Source organism: Panthera pardus, unplaced genomic scaffold (genome assembly GCF_024362965.1).
Source record: "Panthera pardus isolate Hobbes unplaced genomic scaffold, ASM2436296v1 HiC_scaffold_25, whole genome shotgun sequence".
Lineage (NCBI taxonomy): Eukaryota > Metazoa > Chordata > Mammalia > Carnivora > Felidae > Panthera > Panthera pardus.
Genome location: NW_026526821.1, coordinates 14976202 through 14997117, shown reverse-complemented (window position 1 = coordinate 14997117; position 20916 = coordinate 14976202). Strand labels below are relative to the sequence as shown.

General features: G+C 54.9%; 2 protein-coding genes across 8 annotated transcripts in view; one reads left to right on the top strand and one right to left on the bottom strand.

Moving 5' to 3' along the window:
* Nucleotides 1-16111, top strand: part of SLC12A5 (solute carrier family 12 member 5) — a 36603-nt gene extending 20492 nt beyond the window's left edge. For 4 of the 5 annotated variants that reach the window (XM_019458283.2, XM_019458287.2, XM_019458288.2 and 1 more), the window contains 17 exons: nucleotides 228-326; nucleotides 468-525; nucleotides 2386-2560; nucleotides 3172-3290; nucleotides 3602-3700; nucleotides 4639-4758; nucleotides 5021-5125; nucleotides 6270-6438; nucleotides 8239-8434; nucleotides 9307-9476; nucleotides 9907-10038; nucleotides 10947-11054; nucleotides 12162-12284; nucleotides 12383-12582; nucleotides 12931-12945; nucleotides 13187-13320; nucleotides 13531-16111. In XM_019458283.2, the coding sequence (XP_019313828.1) occupies nucleotides 228-326; nucleotides 468-525; nucleotides 2386-2560; nucleotides 3172-3290; nucleotides 3602-3700; nucleotides 4639-4758; nucleotides 5021-5125; nucleotides 6270-6438; nucleotides 8239-8434; nucleotides 9307-9476; nucleotides 9907-10038; nucleotides 10947-11054; nucleotides 12162-12284; nucleotides 12383-12582; nucleotides 12931-12945; nucleotides 13187-13320; nucleotides 13531-13622 (2114 nt within the window). In that variant the 3' untranslated portion in view covers nucleotides 13623-16111. The remainder of the gene's footprint in view (nucleotides 1-227; nucleotides 327-467; nucleotides 526-2385; nucleotides 2561-3171; nucleotides 3291-3601; nucleotides 3701-4638; nucleotides 4759-5020; nucleotides 5126-6269; nucleotides 6439-8238; nucleotides 8435-9306; nucleotides 9477-9906; nucleotides 10039-10946; nucleotides 11055-12161; nucleotides 12285-12382; nucleotides 12583-12930; nucleotides 12946-13186; nucleotides 13321-13530) is intronic. The other variant, XM_053890202.1, reaches the window with a different exon arrangement.
* A 671-nt stretch (nucleotides 16112-16782) lies between these two features.
* The window catches only part of NCOA5 (nuclear receptor coactivator 5), a 30872-nt gene continuing 26738 nt past the window's right edge, over nucleotides 16783-20916 (bottom strand). For 2 of the 3 annotated variants that reach the window (XM_019458281.2, XM_019458282.2), the window contains 2 exons: nucleotides 19298-19618; nucleotides 16783-18836 (listed from right to left, as the gene is read on the bottom strand). In XM_019458281.2, coding sequence (XP_019313826.1) covers nucleotides 18247-18836; nucleotides 19298-19618 — 911 coding nt within the window. In that variant the 3' untranslated portion in view covers nucleotides 16783-18246. Of the gene's footprint in view, nucleotides 18837-19274; nucleotides 19619-20916 lie in introns of all 3 variants that reach the window. The other variant, XM_053890203.1, reaches the window with a different exon arrangement.

The window sequence follows — 20916 nt, the reverse complement described above, 5'->3', positions numbered from 1 at the left end:
TGGGGAATTTCTTAGTCCAGCAATCTCATCACATAGGCAGGAGCCAAAATCCAGTTCCCATTGCACAGATGAGGGAATTAAGGCCAGGAGAAGCTATGCCCAAGTTCTCACACCAGTCGGTATGCCAGGACTAGATCCCAGACTTCCTGGCTCCGAGGCTGGTGTCCTTTCTTCTTGTTCTGTCTTGTCTCCTGTGGCCCCTGTACTAGCTGCTCCTCTATTCACAGGGATCATGGCTGGTTCTAACCGTTCTGGAGACCTACGGGATGCCCAGAAGTCAATTCCCACTGGCACCATCCTGGCCATTGCCACCACCTCTGCTGTCTGTATCCTGCATTGCTGGGCTGGGACCACCGTGGATAGGGAGGGCTGGGAGGAGGGCAGCTGAAGCTGCTGCCTCACCCAGCTGGCCTGGGAGCAGAAAGGGGAATGTCATCCTGGGGATTCTCCTTCATCCTCTGCTACAGACATCAGTTCTGTTGTTCTGTTTGGGGCCTGCATTGAGGGGGTCGTCCTGCGGGACAAGTAAGTAAGGGAATTGGGGCTGATCCTGTTCTGGGTAGTGGGTGTATGGGGACAGGTTTTGGGAAACAGACCCCGCAGCGAGTGTTGAGTCTGTGCAAGGGGACTTGTGGGAGGGAGATCACAGGCGATTGCTTGCAAGCTCACCTTCTTATATTTTATCTTTCTCCTGTCACTCCAGCTCAAGAAACTTGGATGGTGTCTCATTGTTTTTAGAATAATGCTACTTCCCTTTTTTTTTTTTTGCTTTAAAATCTATTAACCCATTTAACATTTCTTAGATATCTATATGTTGGTCGCTGTCCAGTGTTCTAGGAGAGAATAAAAATAAATAACACATGCTTTTTGTCCTGAAGGAGCTCTTTGGGGGCTGATAACCACGCTCAACAACAGACTTGAAATGTAGAGCAGTAGGAGTGGGCCCTGGTAATGCACAGGAGGCCGAAATCCAGTCTTCAGAGGGTTGGGGAAGAGGAGGTGATGCTGGAAGTGCCTTACACACATTTTCCCACTTATCTTTCTCACTTTAAATGTTGAGTAGAGATCAGTTAGGTAACTAGGAGTGGGAAGGGCATTCTAAGTGGTGGGAACAGCATGAACAAAGGTGGAGGAGAGAAACAGTAGTGTGTGCGTGTGTGTGTGTGTGTGTGCGCGCGCACACACATAGGTGCCTATAGCTGTAAGAAATTCAAGCTTCTGGAGCCTACACATTTGAAGGGTATGGGCACGCACCACTAGGAGGGTAAAGTAGGAGGTCTTGTCATGGAAGTCAGTTTCCATGGCTCCATCCTGGCTTCTGTAAGGTGGGGAATGGGGACATGCGTCTGGAGCCAGTCCTGGAAGCCTAGTTTTTGGTACCAGGAAATTAGAGCTTTATTTTATTTAAAAAAAAAAATAGAGGAAACCCTGAAGGGTTTTAAGCAGGGGAGTGACCTGGCCAAGCGGACAATTTGCATATATTACACTTATTAGCTTTTAGGGGAACTTAATCTCCACTTATTTCATTTAATCAGAGACACCCCCCCCCCCTTGGGGCGCCTGTGTGGTTTAGTTGGTTGAGCATCTGACTTCGGCTCAGGTCATGTTCTCACAGTTTGTGGGTTCGAGCCCCACGTTGGGCTCTGTGCTGACAGCTCAGAGCCTGGAGCCTGCTTCGGATTCTGTGTCTCCCTGTCTCTCCCTTTGCCCCTCCCCTCCTCAAAAAATAAATCAACATTAAAAAAATTAATCAGAGGCCTCCCACAGAACTGCAAGGGATTCAGCAGGCCATCCGGTAAAACCCTTCATCTGATTTTGGAGTCCTTCAGCAACAGCCCATTTGAGCACACCTCTGCTTGCACACTCCAGCCACAGGGCTCTCTCTACCTACTGAGGCAGCATCATTCAATTTAAGATAGTGTCACTGTTAGAAAATGCTTTTCTATGCTTCTCACATTAGATATCATTACGATAAATGAGGCCAGAACCCCATTTTTCAGATGGAGACACAGGTTCTAATAAGCCAAGAGATTTTTTTCCAGCTTAACATATTACAATATTGACCATTTACTAGAATCACTATTAGTGTCTTGTTCCAGGCATAGTGCAAAGCATTTTACCTGTGTTGGTTCCTTTTATCTTGTCACCAATCATACGAGATAGGTTTATAGTGATTCTCATTTTATAGCTGAGGCAACTTACCCAAGGTCACACAGACAGAAATGCCCAGGACATTAGGAGCTTTGTCTCCCCCCTTGCTCCTAGAGAGCCTAGTCCTGTGATGGGTGTACAACTGGTCCTGGGGTTGGTGTGGGAGACACGCCCTGGAGATCCAGGTGGCATTGCTCACCCAGCATCTCCTGTCCCCTTGCTGCTTCATTCCAGGTTTGGCGAAGCCGTGAATGGCAACCTGGTGGTGGGAACACTGGCCTGGCCATCCCCTTGGGTCATTGTCATCGGATCCTTCTTCTCCACCTGTGGGGCTGGGCTGCAGAGCCTCACGGGGGCCCCACGCCTGCTGCAGGCCATCTCCCGGGACGGCATAGTGCCCTTCCTGCAGGTCAGTGAGGGGTGGAGTGTGGGAAGAAAAGCCCATCCATTATACCGGTCAGCCAAGCCACTGCCCGGAGAGGCCACCGGGTGAGCCAAGGCCCCCTAGGGCCCTGCTGCTCTGCACTACCAATAAGAAGAATGGGTGTGCCTTATTTGGGATTTGGCCCATGGTCAGTGCTATCTCTTTGGGCAGAGTTGTCTGCTCTTAGGGGAGAAACCATTAGCCCTCCTTTGGCTGAGTGATCAGGCAGGGAGGTAGCCAAAGGGTAAGTGTGGCTCTCTCCATGGTGCTTAAAAAAAAAAAAAAAAGATTTATGGAACACACAGTCATGGCCACTTGCTGGTCCCTGTAGCTCCTCTCCATGTGTCCTACAGGTCCTTCTCTTCCCCTTAAGGGGTCATTTGAACTTCTTTAACTGAAGTACCAATGTCAGAGTGGGAGAGACACAGCCAAAGACTGGCATCCCCTTGGGTAAGGGTGAGGAATACAGCATCCTCTCCCTACTTCCTCACTGGTTAGGGGATTCCTGCCTCCATTGCACTGGTCCCCAAGACTGGACAAGAGAGACAAGAAGTGCCTAAGATCTCAGACCTTTATGATGGTTGCTCTGTCCCCAGGTCTTTGGCCACGGCAAAGCCAACGGAGAGCCAACATGGGCCTTGCTCCTGACGGCCTGCATCTGTGAGATTGGCATCCTCATTGCATCCCTCGACGAAGTTGCCCCCATCCTCTCTATGTGCGTGCTGGCCTCTTGCCCTCCCCATCAGCTCTGGGGGGGGGGGGTCTCTCTACCTGGATCCTCAGTTGTGACCCTGGATAGCCCACCCAATAGTGTAACAACCTGTCTTTTGTTATATGAAGATTCACTCCCACACACATCAGGGTGTGCCGAAAGGGGATCTGGCCCTTGAATCCCATTCCAGAATGTGATCTGGCCACCTCCTCAGTTTCTTATCCTCTTTCCCCCCCTTTCTTTCCCTATGTTTCTCTTTCTGTTTCTGCCTCCCTTTGCATCTCTGCCTCTCCTGGGGCCTTTCTGTGTTCTAGGTTCTTCCTGATGTGCTACATGTTTGTGAACCTGGCCTGTGCCGTACAGACACTGCTGAGGACCCCCAACTGGAGGCCACGCTTTCGATATTACCACTGGTGGGTGCCCTGTGCCCTTCCCTGCCTAACAGAACACTCTCCTATCTCCACCCCCATCCCACTTCACCCTAGCCCATCCCCTAGGTCTAGGGGTCCCAAAATTTAAAAAAAGGAGTCCATTTCTCCAGCTTTTGTAGCCCAAGTAGCATGAAAAAGGTTCTGGAGAACCTTATAAGCACAAATAATAATATAACACAGTCGTGAACAGTCTCGGCTATAGTCCCTCCCTCCCCACAATGCCCAACGTCTTTCAGTCTAGAAGAGGAAACCTCAGTGTCCTCAGCTGTGAGATGGGGATGACAGCTGCACTGACCTCAGGGGCCCTCGTGAGTGTTACAGGGTTTAGTGCATGGAAGATTCTTATTATGTGGAGCCTGGGGCTCTTCTGATCATTTTACTTTATGGTCCTTCATCCTCACAATAGGCCTGTGGGGCAGACAGGGCAGGAATGACCATGCTTGGTCTACGGAGAGGGAACAGGCTCAAACAGGGGAAGGGAGTAGCCCAAGGTTACTCAGAAAGTCTCCGACAGACCTGGACTTGAACCCAGCTGCCTGACTCCCATCTCAGTGCTCCTGCTTTGCCAGTTACCTCCTCCTGGGGACACACTCTTCCCAGGAGATCTTGCCTACAACTCTCTCCAGACACCTGTGCCTCAGAAACCATCTGGCAGGGTGGTGCGGCAGGGTCTAAGGCACTGGGACAAGGCAGTGTGTTCTCAGGAGTGGGGGGGGGGGTGTCATGGAGTGGTGCTGTCTGTGGCTGCTCATTCACCCAGAAGCTCCCAGATTCCCATGGTGCTCTTGGAGATGATGGTGTGAGTTCCCCCAGACCTGAGCTGCCCTAGACCTCCCAGTTCTTGCCTTGTTGTCTGAGCCCCGGGAACCAGTGACAGTCCTGCTGGGACTCAGAGGCTGGGTCTTCCTCCCATTGTTCAGGACACTCTCCTTCCTGGGCATGAGCCTCTGCCTGGCCCTCATGTTTATCTGCTCCTGGTATTACGCCCTGGTGGCCATGCTCATTGCTGGGCTCATCTACAAATATATCGAGTACCGCGGGTAAGTGTGGGGAAGTGGGGAGGGCTGGAAGGGGGTAGGGATGGGGTAAGAGTGGGGAGAGGCTGGGGATGGAGGGGAGGGGGAAGGGTGATGGGGGTGGGATTGGGAGATAGAGGACAGGAGTTGAGGGAGGGGCTGAAGCTTCGAGAAAAGGAGGTGGCAGAATGGCTGCACATTGTCTGCTGGGGCAGCCACTTCTGTGTGCGTGGTTCTTCCTGACACCCCTGGCTTTCTACTCTGGTTGATCCCCTTGGGTCCCCAGGGCAGAGAAAGAGTGGGGTGATGGGATCCGAGGCCTGTCCCTCAGCGCTGCACGCTACGCCCTCTTACGCCTGGAGGAAGGGCCCCCACATACCAAGAACTGGAGGTAAGTGGCCAGGTGCACGTGGGAGGGCCCAGAGGAAGGACAGGAAGGGAGCAGGGCCTGACTCTCCCTCACCTGTTTTGTTTGCTGGGTGGTGTTCCCGCCACGATGGTGTGTCCTTAATGTCTCCTCCTCTGCTCAGCCTAGTCTGAACCTTTCCCACCTGCGGTGCCTGGGGTCAGGCTGAGGTACCATCCATTGATCCCCCCATTCACCTATCATGTGTTTAAAAACATGTGTGAATGCATGATCTGTGCCGGGCCCCTTTCCAGTCTCTGGGGACCTAGTGAGTGAATAGTTCCACGGAGCAGGCACACACGGAGACAGATAAATGTAATATCGTGTAGCATTTGCTCTGGGAAAGGTGGACCCATTCACTGTGAGAGTTATAGGGGGCTTCTAGAAATTTCTAGATTAAGAACGATCCCTCCACTTTATTCGTGTGAACATCGGGGACCAGAGAAGGTCTCAGAGGCCACGGAAGGCAGAACCGGAAGCAGAATCTTTACCTCCACCTCTCAGCCCCGCCTGCTTTCTAGCTGATTGCTCTGCAAGCCCAGCCCTCGCTCATCTCCCTCAGGTCACTTTGCCGAGAGGAAGGCCTGAACTCTGAGCTCTGACTAGGACACTGTTGGCTTGCACTTGCTGATGTCTACTAAACTGGGTCTTCCAGAGACCCGGGCTTTGCATTGTTTGTGAATTCTTAAATGCTTGGCACAGGGTCTAGCCCAGAGTGCTCAGAGAATGCTCTTAAACTGATGGTTGGTTGGATGGATGGGATGGCCAAATGAAAAAGGAAGTGAATGGAGAAACAGATGAGTAGATGGCTAAGTGTACATATGTATGGGAGGGTGATTGGTGAATAGATGAACGTGTGAATGGTTGGTGGCAGGTGGATGTTAGGTAACTAGGTGAGTAATGCATATGTAGGTAAGTTAATATGGATGTGAGTGGGTGGTGGAAGGATAAAATGGATGGGTGGGTGACTGAGTGGATGGATGAGTGAGGTGGACAGCGAGATGGGTAAGTGGGTGGGGGTATAGAGGATGGATGGCTAGTAAGCTCACCAGTGTTTTGGTGTGTGGGGGTGTGGCGTATGGTGGGTAGAAGTTGGGTGGGTGTTGAATGGACCTTGAATCCTTTTCAGGCCACAGCTGCTGGTGCTGGTGCGCGTGGACCAAGACCAGAATGTGGTACATCCACAGCTGCTCTCACTGACCTCCCAGCTCAAGGCAGGGAAGGGCCTGACCATTGTGGGCTCTGTCCTTGAGGGCACCTTTCTGGACAACCATCCCCAGGCCCAGCGGGCAGAGGAGGTGAGAGGAGTCCCTGGTGGGAAGGGGGCAAGGACAAGTCCCTTGACTTGACCCTTTACACTTTGCCTTCTTACCTCCTTTGGGGTCAAAGGTGGCTCATGCTTTTCTTTCTTCTTTCTTAGAAGAGGAATCTAAGGACTCAGCGAGTGAGTTCCTTAGAATCCAATTGTCAGAACCAAAGACCATCAGAGCCAAAAGGGCCCCATTTTATGGATAGGGAGACTGAGGCTTAGAGAAGTCAGGTCATTTGTCTAAGGACAGAAAACAGACTCAACTTAGGACTGCTTGACTCCTACTCCAGGCTTCTCCCTGCCAACGTATAAATCTTTCAAAGTGTTTTCACATCTATGATTCTTTCGACCCTCACGCCGCGTGAAGTTGGCAGTGTGAGTATCCACATTTAGTACAAGGGGAAACAGGCCCAGAGAGGGAAGACAGCTTGCTGAAAGTCACAGAGCTGGCTGGGAGCATAGTCAGAATTTGAGCCTGCGTCCCTGGCTCTGGGTCACCTGCTTCTAAGAGCACCGGTCTGTACTCTTAGTGTACAGGGCCAGCGTGGGCAGGGGCGGCTGGCTTCTGTGTTATGGGGCACTAACACGTGTCTGGAACCTGGTGGGTAGCTGAGCAGGTGGGTTCTGTCTTCGATCCAGGCTTCTCTCCCCTTGGGGCTGTGACTAGTTGTGGAGAAAGGAAAGGGGGCCGGAGGGGGGAGAGGAGAGATGGGGAGGAGTACCCCTAATGGCTTGTGACAGTTGCTGTTTCTGCCTCACTGGGCCGTTCACACCAATCTGTCAGGGCCCAGGGCTGGAGGCCTCCACTGGTCAACTTCCTTCAATATGGAGTGGGTGAGAAGGTGCTGCGAACCAGACAGAGGGCTGGGCCTGGGGAGATGGGGGGTGGATAAGACCAGATCCCAGGCCTCAAGGTGCTCACAGGCTAGTGGGAAGATAGAACATACCCAGAAGGCTCTCAAGCCTTCCTGCTGTTGGTAGATGCTTCACTAGGGTTCATATCATCAGAATAATAGAATGTGTTGCGTGCTTCCAATCTGTCAAGCAGCATGCTGCCTTACCCACATCATGTCCTGTAATTCTGCCTGTTCTTCAATGAGGTAGCTGCCATCCCCATTTGACGGATGGGCAAACTGAGGCTCACAGAGGTTAAGCGATTTGCCTGAGGTCACACAGCCAGGAGGTGCCCGAGGTAGGCGTTGAAGCCCTCTCTGCTTGACATCAGGGTAGGGGTTTAGAGCGTGGGGGATGGTGTCAGAGCCCTGGAGTTGAACCCCTACAATAACATACCCATTAGCTGGGTGGCCTTAAGGAAGGCTTAATTTCTCTGAACCTCAATTGCCTCATCTATAACATAAGACTAATAAGAATCCTACCTTCATGGTGCAGGTTGAGTGTGCATTGAAAATGCTCATCATTATGCTAACTTTTAAAAGTTGTTAAAGACAAATCGTCGGGGCACGCACAGCAGCCCAGTTCCGTTCTGGTCTGGGGGGGGGGTGGTTTCTGAGAAGGTGACATTTGAGTTGGGGGAGGGTCCCGGTGGGGGTGGAGGGCTTGCCAGCGAAGGCAGGGTGCGGGAAGTGTGGGCTAAGGTCACGGACGGCTTCGCCGGATCCACAAGGAATGGGGCTAATAGGTGATGGGGAGCCATGCGCGATTCTGGTGCCAGAGACTGACGTGATCGGAGCTGAGCTTCGAGAAGATGGGGACAGTGAAGGGGAGAGACAGCCGGAATGGAGGCCTGAGGCTCGTCCTTGTCTGACACGCCCCTCCCCCCATCTCCCAGTCCATCCGGCGCCTGATGGAGGCAGAGAAAGTGAAAGGCTTCTGCCAGGTAGTGATTTCCTCCAACCTGCGTGACGGCGTGTCGCATCTGATCCAGTCCGGGGGCCTCGGGGGGCTGCAGCACAACACCGTGCTGGTTGGCTGGCCCCGCAACTGGCGGCAGAAGGAAGATCATCAGACATGGAGGAACTTCATTGGTAACACTGGGTGGGCCGGGGACGGCGGTGGGCGGTGGGCTCCCCCTCTTGGGCCCGGGGGCTCTTTCCCGGGTGTCGCACATGCGGGGGTCGGTGCTCAGAGCTGGCCATGTGCCAGGCGCTGAGGACTCAGGTGTGAGGGAGATAGTCTTGGGCCCTGCAGAGCTGACTCAGCCCCGAGAGAGAGAGTCAGTGGAAGGCAGCCGAAAGAGCTACAGCTGCGAAGTCAGAGAGGCCTGGGTCTCAGTCTCACCTCTGGCCCTTCCTAGCTGTGTGATCGTTCACAAGTGACTCACCCTCTCTGAGCACTAGACGCCTTGGTAGTAATATAATATCGGACATGTATAGACTGTGTTCTGTGTGCCAGACAAGTTGAGCCTCTCTCTAAGCCTCTTATCCTCTCAGCGGTCCCGTGTGGGCTGGCGAGGCAGTGTCAGCTCCCCTTTACTGGTGTGAAACGGAGGCCCAGGCCCGGAGAGATGGAGGAATTTGCTCCAGATTACACAGCTGGGCGCCTAGAGGCTGCCCTGTTGACTCCAGGCTATTCTGGCTCCTTTCCGGGTGGATCATAGTTAAAGGCAGTTGAGAGGATAAACCAGGCGGTGCACGGAAGAGCTCCTGATAGGAAGGGCAGGTGGTCTCGTTGCCTCTTGACAGGTGGGGAAACTGAGGCCCAGCAAGGTCGAGAGGCTTTCCCCAATCCAAACAACAATTCAGTGATGAGACCTACGTAGATGCTGGTTTTCTGACTACTCAGGCCAAGGCCGGGGCCGGGTGGGGTGGGGGTGGGGTGCTGGGTGCCAGGAGCCTTGGTGCAGGAAGGGACCGGGGTCGCTCTTCTCCCCTCTGGCCCTCTCCTTGGCCTTCCCCAGAGCTGGTCCGGGAAACCACAGCTGGTCACCTGGCCCTACTGGTCACCAAGAACGTTTCCATGTTCCCTGGGAACCCCGAGCGCTTCTCCGAGGGCAGCATCGACGTCTGGTGGATTGTGCACGACGGCGGCATGCTCATGTTGCTGCCTTTCCTGCTGCGACACCACAAGGTGAGCGAGCGTGGCTCTGCGTGGCTCGTGGGCTCTGGCCAGGGCCAGCCTCCACGTGAGCCCCTCCTCGGGAGCTCCTGGAAGAGGGGGGCTGATCGCCTCCCTTCCCCTGAGATGTTAGGACCTGAGTGTGTCTCCTCTGGCGGGTGTCCTTGCCTTGTAAAGGAGAGCGCTGCTTCACCCTTGCAAGCGATACTTTAATGGGGACTCTTACCTAAGCGGGGAAGGGGGGTGGTTTGTAGGGAGTGGCCTCCAAGGTAGAGGATTTTGGGTCTGCGTGTGTCTGTGTGTGTGTGTGTGTGTGTGTGTGTGGCGGGGGCGGGGGAAGGTGGGTGGGAAGGGTGAGGGACAGGGTCCTCTCTAGGTTCTGACCTTGAATTTTCTCACTGCGTCTGGGCTGGGCTTTTCTGGTTCCCCTTCACCCCTCCAGGTCTGGCGGAAGTGCAAGATGCGCATCTTCACCGTGGCCCAGATGGACGACAACAGCATCCAGATGAAGAAGGACCTGACCACCTTTCTGTACCATTTACGTATCACCGCGGAGGTCGAGGTCGTGGAGATGGTGAGTCCCTACCAGCCACCCCTGAAGTTCTGGAGTCCTAGCCGGCCCTCTTTCCTCTTGGCCCTAGCACCAAATAGGGCAACCCCCAAATCGATCAGCTTATGATGCTGGATCCCTTCCCCATCTTACCTACCTCTTAGCCTCTCTTCGAGTAACCCAAGAGTCTGCCCATGTATCCATCCATCCGTCCCTCTCTTCTTTACAAGAATAGCCAAGTCATTATATGTAAGGTACTGTCTTACGCCACATTTTATATATATGTGTGTATATATATATATATATATATTCTTACAACAACCAGTGAAACAGATACAATTATCAGCATTTTCATTTTACAGATTAGGAAGTTGAAGCACGGAAAGGTTAAGTAATTTGCTCAACAGGACAACCAAATGGCAGAGCCACGATGCAAACCCTGGCAGGCTGACTTCAGAGTCCAGGCCCCTGGCGATTACACCGCATGGCCTCTCATCCATCCGTCCCCCTCGGTTTATTTACGCATCCACCCATCCCTCTGTGTATTCATTAATGTAGTCATTCACTCAACTACCCATTCATCCATATATGTATTCATTCATCACTTTGTTCCTTTAAAATTTCTTCCCCTTCTCCATTCACCCGGGTAATTAATTAATCTGCTCATTCATTAATTCACCCATTCACACCCTGGTCCTGTGCTGGGCTGAGGAGGGAATGAGCGGCATTGTCTTCAAAGAGCATTGTCCTCTGCTTCGTCCTTGCCTCCCACAGCTATTGGTTAAACTAGGTCATTAGAGAGAGAAGCCCTAGGCTGGCAGAAGGAAGGGGGTCCGCCTCCCTTCCCTTGGCCTTGCACCTGAGCTCATGCTTTCCTCCCTTGCCCCTGTCACTCTACCCTGCCCCCCCCCCCCGTCCCTGTCCGCCCACAGCATGAAAGCGATATCTCGGCATACACCTACGAGAAGACATTGGTGATGGAGCAGCGTTCTCAGATCCTCAAACAGATGCATTTAACCAAGAATGAGCGAGAGCGCGAGGTGAGGTTGCCCTGGCTGGCCTCTGAGAGCCTCAAGCTGCTGCCAGTTCTGGGTCTGCACAGGTTAGGGATGGCCCGGGGCTCACACTCCTGGCCATTGGCACGGCCTTCACCCTAGCGTATTACTCATCACCCTTATTCCCTTCAACCCCACCTCCCTAGCAGCAGGGGTACATTGCACCTACCAAGCCTGCCAGCCAGGATGCAGAGGGCTTTGGCACGGGTGACAGATTTTCCTCTGTATGTGACTTCTGGGGCCCAAGGGAGAATCGTGGAAGCTAAATATGTATGGATGATGATTCCTCATGGGCGTGGGCTCCGAGTGTGGGGGATCATGTGATAGACCCTGCGAGAGTGGGTAACAGATGGTTATTTAGGGATATAGCTGATGGTGGGAGTTGGGGGCATACCTCCTAGGGTACGGTTGATGAGTTCTCAGGGGGTAATGATGATGAGCCCCCCACGGGGTATGGGTGTAAGATCTCCCAGGTGTGAGTAATGTGGACCACTAGCGCCCCGAGTTGGGATGAAAGCCCACCCCTTGGTGAAATGAGTGATGGTAACTGTGGCCGGGGACTGAAGAGCTCTGGGGGGCAGGTGACAGGTTGCCTGTGGAATCGATCCTGTAGGTGAGAGCGACAGACCATGGTTGAGGGGGTCTCCCAGGTGTGGATAATATATTTCTCAGATTTGGTTAATGGATCTTCAGGGGAATGAGTGGTGGGTACCTTTTTGAGCTGGGAAAGGTGAGCACTTCAAGGATGTTGTCCAGGGTGATAGTGAACACTATAAAAAAAAAAAAAAAGGCATGTGCACTGACCAGTTGGAACCGACACTGGACCGAGGTGCTAAGATAGAGCCCTGCTGGGCCAAGTGTTAATCCTTTGCTTGCTGCACGGTGGGGAGGTCAGGGGTTCTGCGGATGAGTTGGAGCGGCCAGGCCAGCGGGGCAAAAGCTATTTGGTATGGAAGCCTTGCAATGTTTTAACAGCTGGTACGGCTCCCAGAAGTGTGCCTCGTGGCTGAACATCAGCTCTGGAGGTAGCTGTTTGCAGGGCACGGGTGGTGACTCCTAGCAGAGCTGGCGCTAACCTGTGTCACTCCGTAGATCCAGAGTATCACAGATGAGTCTCGCGGCTCAATCCGGAGAAAGAATCCAGCCAACACTCGGCTCCGCCTCAACGTCCCAGAAGAGACCGCTGGTGACAGTGAGGAGAAGCCAGAAGAGGAGGTGTGCGCCTGGGTGGTTTGGCCCCAGCCGGTGGGAGCCGCGCCTCTGGCCTCGGCCAAGGGAGTCACGTGCTGCCCGCCCCTTCCTTCATCTCCCAGGTGCAGCTCATCCACGACCAGAGCGCTCCCAGCTGCCCCAGCAGCTCTCCGTCCCCGGGGGAGGAGCCTGAGGGGGAGGGCGAGGCCGATCCTGAGAAGGTGCATCTCACCTGGACCAAGGACAAGTCGGTGGCAGAGAAGAATAAGGGCCCCAGTCCCGTCTCCTCGGAGGGCATCAAGGACTTCTTCAGCATGAAGCCGTAGGGGCCTGGGGGCTGCGGGCTGGGGGCTGGGGGCTGGGGGCTGGGGTGAGCCTGCAGGGTCTTTGCTCCCCGTGGCAGAGCAGATGAGCAGAGGAGGTCCTGGTGGGAAGACCCCGCCCAGACCTTGTCTGGGCGTCCCCATCCGAGGACCTGGGGTCGGGCCGATGGCCGAGGGTCGGCGCTCCCACGTGCGCCGTGAAGAAGCGAAGGGGGTGTGGCCGGGAGAGCGGGACCCGCGAGCGCTGGGTGGGGGAGGGGGAGGATGGTGGCCCAAGTGCTCAGCCCCTCCTTCTTCTGACCCCTCTCTCGTTCTTCCTCTCTTTGCTTCTCTTGTGTTTCCTGAAGGGAGTGGGAGAATTTGTAAGTGCTTCAGGATTTTTTAATTCTCTCTTCTGGGTTGGCCAGGGTCCCCGCTCTCCTCAGTCTATCACGAACCCTCAGCGCGGGCCCCTGGCCGTTTGGGGTCTCTTGAATAGCCCAACTTGGAGAGGTCTGGGGTTGACCGGTGCCAGCGGCCCAGTGCGCCTGGGGCTGGAAGGGCACTGGGTCCTGCCCTCCGGCTTCGGGCTCACGCGCCCGCCTCCCCTCCTGCCTCCCCCAGGAACCAGTCCAACGTGCGGCGCATGCACACTGCCGTGCGGCTGAACGAGGTCATCGTGAAGAAATCCCGGGATGCCAAGCTGGTGTTGCTCAACATGCCTGGACCTCCCCGCAACCGCAACGGTGACGAAAATTGTATCCAGGACCTAAAGTGGGGCGTGCGGGAGGGAGGCGGACGTCAGGGGCAACGGGGTCCTCGTCCTGGGAGGGAAGAGCCGAGGCGTTCCCGCGTCAGGAACCTCAGACCGGGAGGCGGGCCCAGGGGTCCCCGGCGCCCGATCGCGACCCTCCCTCCACTCCGTCTTGGCGAAGGGGACGCGGCTTTTCTCCTTGACTGGCGCTCAGACATGGAGTTCCTCGAGGTCCTCACCGAGCACCTGGACCGGGTGATGCTGGTCCGCGGCGGCGGCCGCGAGGTCATCACCATCTACTCCTGAGAGCCAGGACCTGCCACCCGGGCCCGAGCGCGCCCGGCCGGCGGCCCCGGAGCCCTCGCCGCGCCCCCCGCCGCTGTCACCGTTTACATACAGACCCTGTGCCCGCGCCCTGGCCCCTTTCCCCGCTGCCTGAAGCCCGGAGGCCACGCCGCTCGGGGCTGACTCGGAGGGGACCGCCCCGCGCGGAGGCCGGAGCCCGAGCGCCCCGTTGGCTCGTCGCTCTGCGGGCCCGGCCTCGCCCCGCCGGAGGAGACGCTGCAATAAGGCCGGGGAGGCGCGGAGGGCGGAGGCGCGGGGCCGTGAGGAGCGCCCGCGGGCCGCGCGGCCGCGTCCCCTCCCCAGCCCCGCCCGGTCCTCCTCGGCGCCCCGGCGCGGGCCCGGCACCCGGGCGGCCCGAGGGCGCGCGGTGGGGAGGCCGCGCCCGGCCCGACCCGCCGCCCCTCCGCGCGGGGCCGCGCCTATACATAGTGTACAGGAGACATCGCGTGTATTTTTAACGTCCCCATATTTCTGTGACTAGAAGCGCAACGGACTTCTCTGCTCGCCGCCTTCGAGCTCTCCCGCTGGGGGCACGCGCGGGAGGCGGCGGCCTCGGGAGGCTGGGTTTTCCTGGACGTCCGCGAGTTTGGGAGCAAAAGTGCTTTCGGCCCAGGCGGGAGTCGTGGTCCTGGCCCCTCGACACCCCCGCTCCGCTCTCGCCTCCTCGCCCTTCCCGCGCGCCCCCGGCTTCCGACCCTTCCCGCAAGTTCGTTTTGGAGATGGGGTGAGACCAGCGCCCGGCTTTTCCTGGATCCGCCTCCCAGCGGCTGCGGAGACGCGCGCAGCCGCCTCTCGGCTCCCCGCGAGCCGGAGCCAGGACCGGGGAGGGGCTGCTGGGGGCGGGGGTGGTGAGGGGATGGGGGGCGGAGAGACCGAGGAAGCCCCGCCCCCGTGCCTTCATCGGGGAGCGGGCGTCTCTCCTCGTCGGCCGGTGGCCTGCTCCCCCTATCCCATGGCTCCTCGCCAAAGACTGAAACCGGGGAGCTGGAGGGCGTCCCCTCCCCGGAGTTGCGTCCCTGGGACAGGCGAGGGAGGAGGGGAAGCGATTTGGGTTTAGGGGCCAGACCCACCGGGGAGGCCCCAGCTCTGCTCCTGATGTTCCCTCCCCTGTCCCCACCCGGCAGCTGGCAGCTCCGGCCTCGGGGACCCAGCCGCCTTCTCCCGCGTGCCGGGGCCGGGACTTGCTGCCCAGCAGCGGCCTCTAGCTGCGTCTCCCAGGCACCCGGGCCTGGGGGAGGGCTGGAGTCGCCATGTGCTTTGTTCTAAGCGCCTCTCTGCCCTCCTCCAACCAGGACCCAAAGCCTTTCTTTGGCTTCTCCAACTCCAGTCCTTGGCGCTTCTGCTCCACGCAGCCCGGTCAGAGGCGCCGTCTATCCCTAGAGAAGGCGCATTGGGCGGGCTCCCTTCCCCCAGGGCACGTCACTAAGGGGGACAGGCACTGCATGCTCGTTCCAGCGCCCTCTGGGACCGGGTTCAGTACCTCCAGCTCCAGGTCCCTGACATTTGCACCTAGTTAGACATCCTGCCCACCTCCTGGAGCTGGGGCTACTGAGTACTCCTGACCTCACCACCTCCTTCCCTTTGAGCCCAAGGCGGAGAGCTGGAGCTGTTGCCGTCCATAGACTGGGTCAGGTGTGGCTGGAGGTAGGTCTCAGTATCTGCCTGTTAGGCCAAGGCCCTCTGAGATTTGATAAGGGGGCAAGATGGACTCTCCGGAAGGTTGGAAATATTAAGACACCAGGCCCCCCCACCTGACCCCCCTGCATCTTTCAAAAGACCTCCGAGAACCACAGCTGGGTCTAGCCTTCTGGGGGCCTGAGCATCCCCAGGCTAAGTGGCAGCCTGGGCAGAAGGGGAAGGGGCTGTATCAACACCACCAATTAGGGAACCAAAGTTGCACTATCTGGGCCCAGAATGTCTGGTTGGCAAGAGCAAAGTTTCTGTTGAAGAAGACAAACATCCCATAACAAAACCCAAGTTTTCTGTGCTACATGTGCAATATTTGTTATGAATGTTATCACAGGTCATTCATCAAATTATCTTTATAATCATTGTAGCTAGATGTTTCATGTCCATTCAAGTGACTTTTATTCTGAGTGCAATATTTCAATAGCCTCGTAGTGATAGTGTTGCTTTTGTTTTAGCCGATCTATGTGCAGGGCAATGCAATGAAGTTGAAAACCCTTGTAAATAGGAGAGGTTGCAAACCAAATCAAGATTATTTATTACTATTATTAGGCCTGCCTTTAATTTTCAGTGTGTTTCAGTATTCCGCATTCCGCCTCAGTACTGATCTTGTGTTCTTTGTGCCAACACGGAAAGGAGCGCGTTGGTTCTTTCCTTTCTTGTTGAATGCTCCTCCGCTCCCATTTAATGCTTTACAGCTTTTACTGTATTTTTTAGACTCCCGTCTGCACAAAATGCAATAAAAATAATTTTATTATACCCTTCACAGCCTGAGGTGTGCTGTATGGACCCTTGAGGGGGAAGGAGCGGAACTCAAGGTGGCTCTTCGGAAGGGGCCCTGCCTCATCACACCCCGACCCACGGTCCCTGGCTGGGCTGCGCCTCAGGGTCTGGTTGCCGGGGACAACCAGGTCAGGCCCGTGCTGGTCGACCTCGCCCCCTTCCCCAGGCTCCTGGCCCTTAAATGCTCTTCCAGGCTCCCACTTTCTATGACTCTACGGTTCTGCCAACTGCCCACATAGTGGGTAGAACACAGGGTGGCAGCTGAGGCCAAATCGAAGCAGGAGAGCACCCTGCTCCACTGGCCAGCGGCCAGAAACGGCCTCCTCAGAAACGTCCCTTTCCCAGAGTGAGCGGACAAGCCTGCCGCCACACTGAGAGTCCACCACAAACAAGCACGTTTAACACAGCATCATAATTAGCCAGCAGGCTTTTGCTCTGACCTGATGTTAAAGCTTCTGACCGGGGGAGGTGTGGCAGAAGAGGACTAGGGTTAGAGGAGGTTTTCGGGGCTGACCGCAACCACAGATGAGGACAAGAGGGGGCAGGCGTCAGGGCAGACGGAAACCAGTCAATGTTCCGTCAGGGGCCCTCACCTTCTGACTGGGGAGGGAATGCCCCTGCAGTTATTCACACCCCAAAAAGACAACACAGCTTTTACTTTTTCATTTTAATAAAAAGTAATCATCTCATCTTATTAACAACACAGAATTCCAAAGAGGAAAAAAACACTATAGAACACAAACAGGTCAGAACATAAAACGCTGCCATCGGGGACCTTGAGTTTTTGAAAGCATTGTTCGCTCAGCCACTGGCAAGGACTCAGCTGAGGTCCCTGCCCTCCCTCATCCCTGCAGGGGACCCTTGAGACTGTGACCCACAGGGCTCTGATGAGCACCATCCCTAGGGAGAGGGCAGCTTCCTTTGGCTCCATAGAGAGCAGCAGCCAGAAGTCCTCTCTCCAATAATTTCACTCTGGCTCAAAAGTTATGAACAACCACCTGTATCAAGGACATGCCCAGCTACCAAAAGTCTGACATCAAAATGGTCCCTACCTCCTGCTGCTCAGAAACAGAAGAGTCCAAATGAAAATAAGAGCCTGATTTCTGAGCCAAAAGCTCAAAACAATCACTGAAAAAAAAAAGGGTATTCCCTGCCAGAGTCTAGAGTTGCTTTCTCAGAACCTCCATGAAACCAGCACTGGAGAGGGAGAAGCTGACAAAAACGTTAAGGGGGTGAGAGTGGTCAGGGCCCAGATTACAGTTCTTGTTGAACTGCTGGTGACTGGAGCTGTTCAATCCATTGGAGATCCTCCAATGAAATGAAAAGAAAGAGAAAAAAAGAAAGGAAGAAAGAAAGAAAGGGAAAGAAAGAAGAAAAAAAAGGAAAGGGGAGGAAGGAAAAGAAAGAAAGAGAAAGGAAGAAAAAAGAAAGAAAAGAAGAAAGAAAGAAAACCCCAAACTAACAACCCTGGATTAGGCAGAAAAGCGCCTGCTTCCGTGGCCGCCACGCACTCTCCTAGACAAACTCCAGAGCAGCTGCTTTATGAACCCTCCGGCAGACCCCATACACATGGAGCGGGGCACGAGGACACCGTGCCTGCCCAGCCCAGGCTGGCTTTCTGCAACCCTAGGAAGCAGCTGCAGACAGGAGCTTGAGCTCTGGTCGGCCTGTGTGAAGCTGAAAAAAACCTCGATAGGTTCAAAATGAACAAAGGCGGTGGCGACGGACATGAAAACGCTGTTCCAAACTCAGTCGATCGGGGCGTGGCTTCTTCCTTCTCCTCAACCCCCAAATCCAGCTGACAGAGACCAGAGAAACCCATGAAATATAAACTGAGCCCGGACACCTATACTGCCCAAGTGACCCCAGAGATATTTATTTTCTACAAAACAAAACCCAAAAACGACAAAAAAAGATACACCCCCAAATGCAGTATAAACTCTGACTCTGGAAGGAATAAGCAACAAAGCCTTGGGCAGAAGAGAGCAGGTGGTAGAAACATTCGATGTAGACCTGGAGAGGCGCAGAGAACATCCTCCAAGTAACTCTATTTGAACGCAGTAGGTGGGAGGAGGCCAGGGGATGAGGGGACTGGGGACAGTTGAGAGACTTAGCCTCAGTAATGCCTCTGGTAGGATCCCAACGGGGCCGGGGGCCGCCCCACCTGTGCTGTAGTTTGGCTAACCAGGTGGGAGAGAGCAGGGCCACTCTGGATCAGGGTGTCCAGAGCCTTCTGTACACTTGGATTGTCAAAGTTGATACCTGTGGAAGACACGGGCCTCTGGCTAGCCATGTTGCTAGCAGGTGCCAGGCGACTGGAAGGCTGGCCAAAGAGCCCTTGGGAAGGAGCCCCAGGCCTGGGGCCCATGTTCCGAGCAGATCCCGCCTGTCCCAAAATGTTTGGAGGCTGATTGCCAGAGGCCTGTGATCTTTGCTGAGGCTGGCTGTTCGCTGCCGTGGAAAAATTCTGGTTCTGGGTGTTTCCGGCAGCGACTGAAGGGGATGCAGAGCTGCTATTGGCCACAACCGTGCCACTATTGAAGAGGCTGAGGATTTTGGCCTGAAGCTCTTGCTGGGAGGTGGGGGGTGCAGCTGGAGTGGGTGTAGCAGAGGGGAGCACTTGGCCGCTCTGGAGCGGTTGGGAGCTTGGCTGTGTCTTCAGCGAGGCACCCGAGGTCGCCCCGAGTGGTTGGCGGGAAATCGGGCCTAAAAGACAGAAGGAGGAGGTATCTAGTTGAAAGTACCCTCCGCGGGCAGGAGGCTTAACAGCCAGGGAAGAACAACAATCACTGATCACATCAATCACATAGTACACAGACTATAACATCAATTTCCCAAAGGAGCTACTTCATGGTATATGCTGTCTCCAGAAAACAGCCTAGGTGCCCCAGAGGACTACTTAAAGGAACAAAGGCATCCATCTCGGTTACCAGGTAGCTGGCAATCTTAGCCCACCCATCGCCACATTAACTACAGGGACTGGAATTCAGTACCCAAATGTTACGTTATCATTACATCAGCAAGGATGGCCCGTGGGAGAACCCAGGGGACGGGCTCATTGCCCTTACCCACCCCAAAGAGCTTGGGCCTGCCACCCTCCCAACAGAGCCTGGGGGTTAGAGAAATGCAGAGTCAGAACTTCACCTCGGCCCTGCCACGTAGCTCACCAGGCAGAGAGTCGGTGCTGCTCCTCATAAGGCGCTCCTTCCGCTCTCGCAGATAGTTGATGATCTTGTCAGTCTCCTCGGCAGTGAGGTACCTGTTGTCTGCCAGTAGGTTGATGAGGCTTTGGATGGCTGGAGGGTGCCCCCCGCGCACTCCTTCCTCGGGGCCTCCGCGCTCCCTTTCCTGCAGGATGGCTTCATCTGCCATCTTGGCTGCCTGTCTGGCAATCTCCTCTCGCTCCTTCTCCCGGCACTCATTCTTATAGCGCTCATAATTTCTGGCTACCAGCACCATGGCGTCTGCCTGGGGCATGTTGCGATGCTCTGTAGGAGAGAATGACAGGAGTTATTTTCTCCCATGACAGTTGTGAGCGCCCAACTTCTGGACTCTACCAAGCCTTTTCTAACCTCAAACCGGCAAGAAAACCATTCTGGTGACAAAAAGCCTTACGATGCGGAGCAGAGTGGGGGAGACGAAGGCTGGAAAGACAGGTGAATAGATTTCTTTGGTGGGGAACACACACACCTTTCACAGAGCTGGTTCTTCGGGGGAATTCCTAGATCACAGACTTGTAGTAAAAACCAAAGAAACATGACAGTCTCCCACAGATTCAAAAAGACCACATGGGGAATAACCATGGGAGGCAGGCTGCAGGGGGCCAAAAAGCTCTTCTGTAAAGTCTGGCTCTCTACTGTGACACTCAGGATAGAGCTGGCCTACTGTTTCTGAATTCATCAGTTCAAAGGTCATGCATTAAGATCAAATGTGACCCTAAATAACCTCCTCTCCTTACCCATGGGCAACGTGACCTACAGGGTGGTGAGAAGCCTCAGAACGTCACAGAAATGCCCTCACACATCTTGAGGACTACTGCTCAGAGACACAAATGACCTAGTGAGAGCCCTATGTATTTTATGGTTATGGGTAACAAGTCAGGCAAAGAGATTCCGACGTGGTGGAAAAAGGGCAAAGTCCAGTCCGGGCTGGAAGAGCAATGGCCAGGGCCATCGGTTGGCTGAGTCCTAACATCCTGAGTGCGATGTACTAAAAGCATCTTCAGGGAAGGGCTTCAAGGACTTCCTGGGCCTCCTCCCTGCTCTCCTGCCCCCTCTACTTCTCTAGCACACTTGCAGACTATCCCATCGCCTGTCGTGTCCTCAGTCCCTTATTACAAAGTCTAATGAAAGCAAGGGTTCTAGCACACTCCATGCGGTGCACGTCTGCCAGAGGTGTGCCGGCACCTGCTCTCAATGGTGAGAGCTGATGGTGCACGTCTCTTCCCAACCGTCCCTGAAGTGACTGCATGTTGGTGGCTTGAAACAAGACACACAGGGGGAGCATTTACACCATCAGCAAATGCTGTGAACCACAATGCCTCCTGCCCCCTTCCCAGAACTAGTGGTTACACGTTTACCAGCATCCCGCTATGTATACCTGAGAGCTAAATATAATGTTTTCCATATAGCAGACCCAGAACTGCATCCACTGAAAGAATATCAGACGAGTAAGTGACTATGCAAGTCTCCTCCAGTGTGCTTATAAAAGGGCCCCACCATCTTTGAGCTGACATACGAGTCATTTGCCCCAAACCTGCTTCTTCTCAGTAGGGCATCAAAGAATT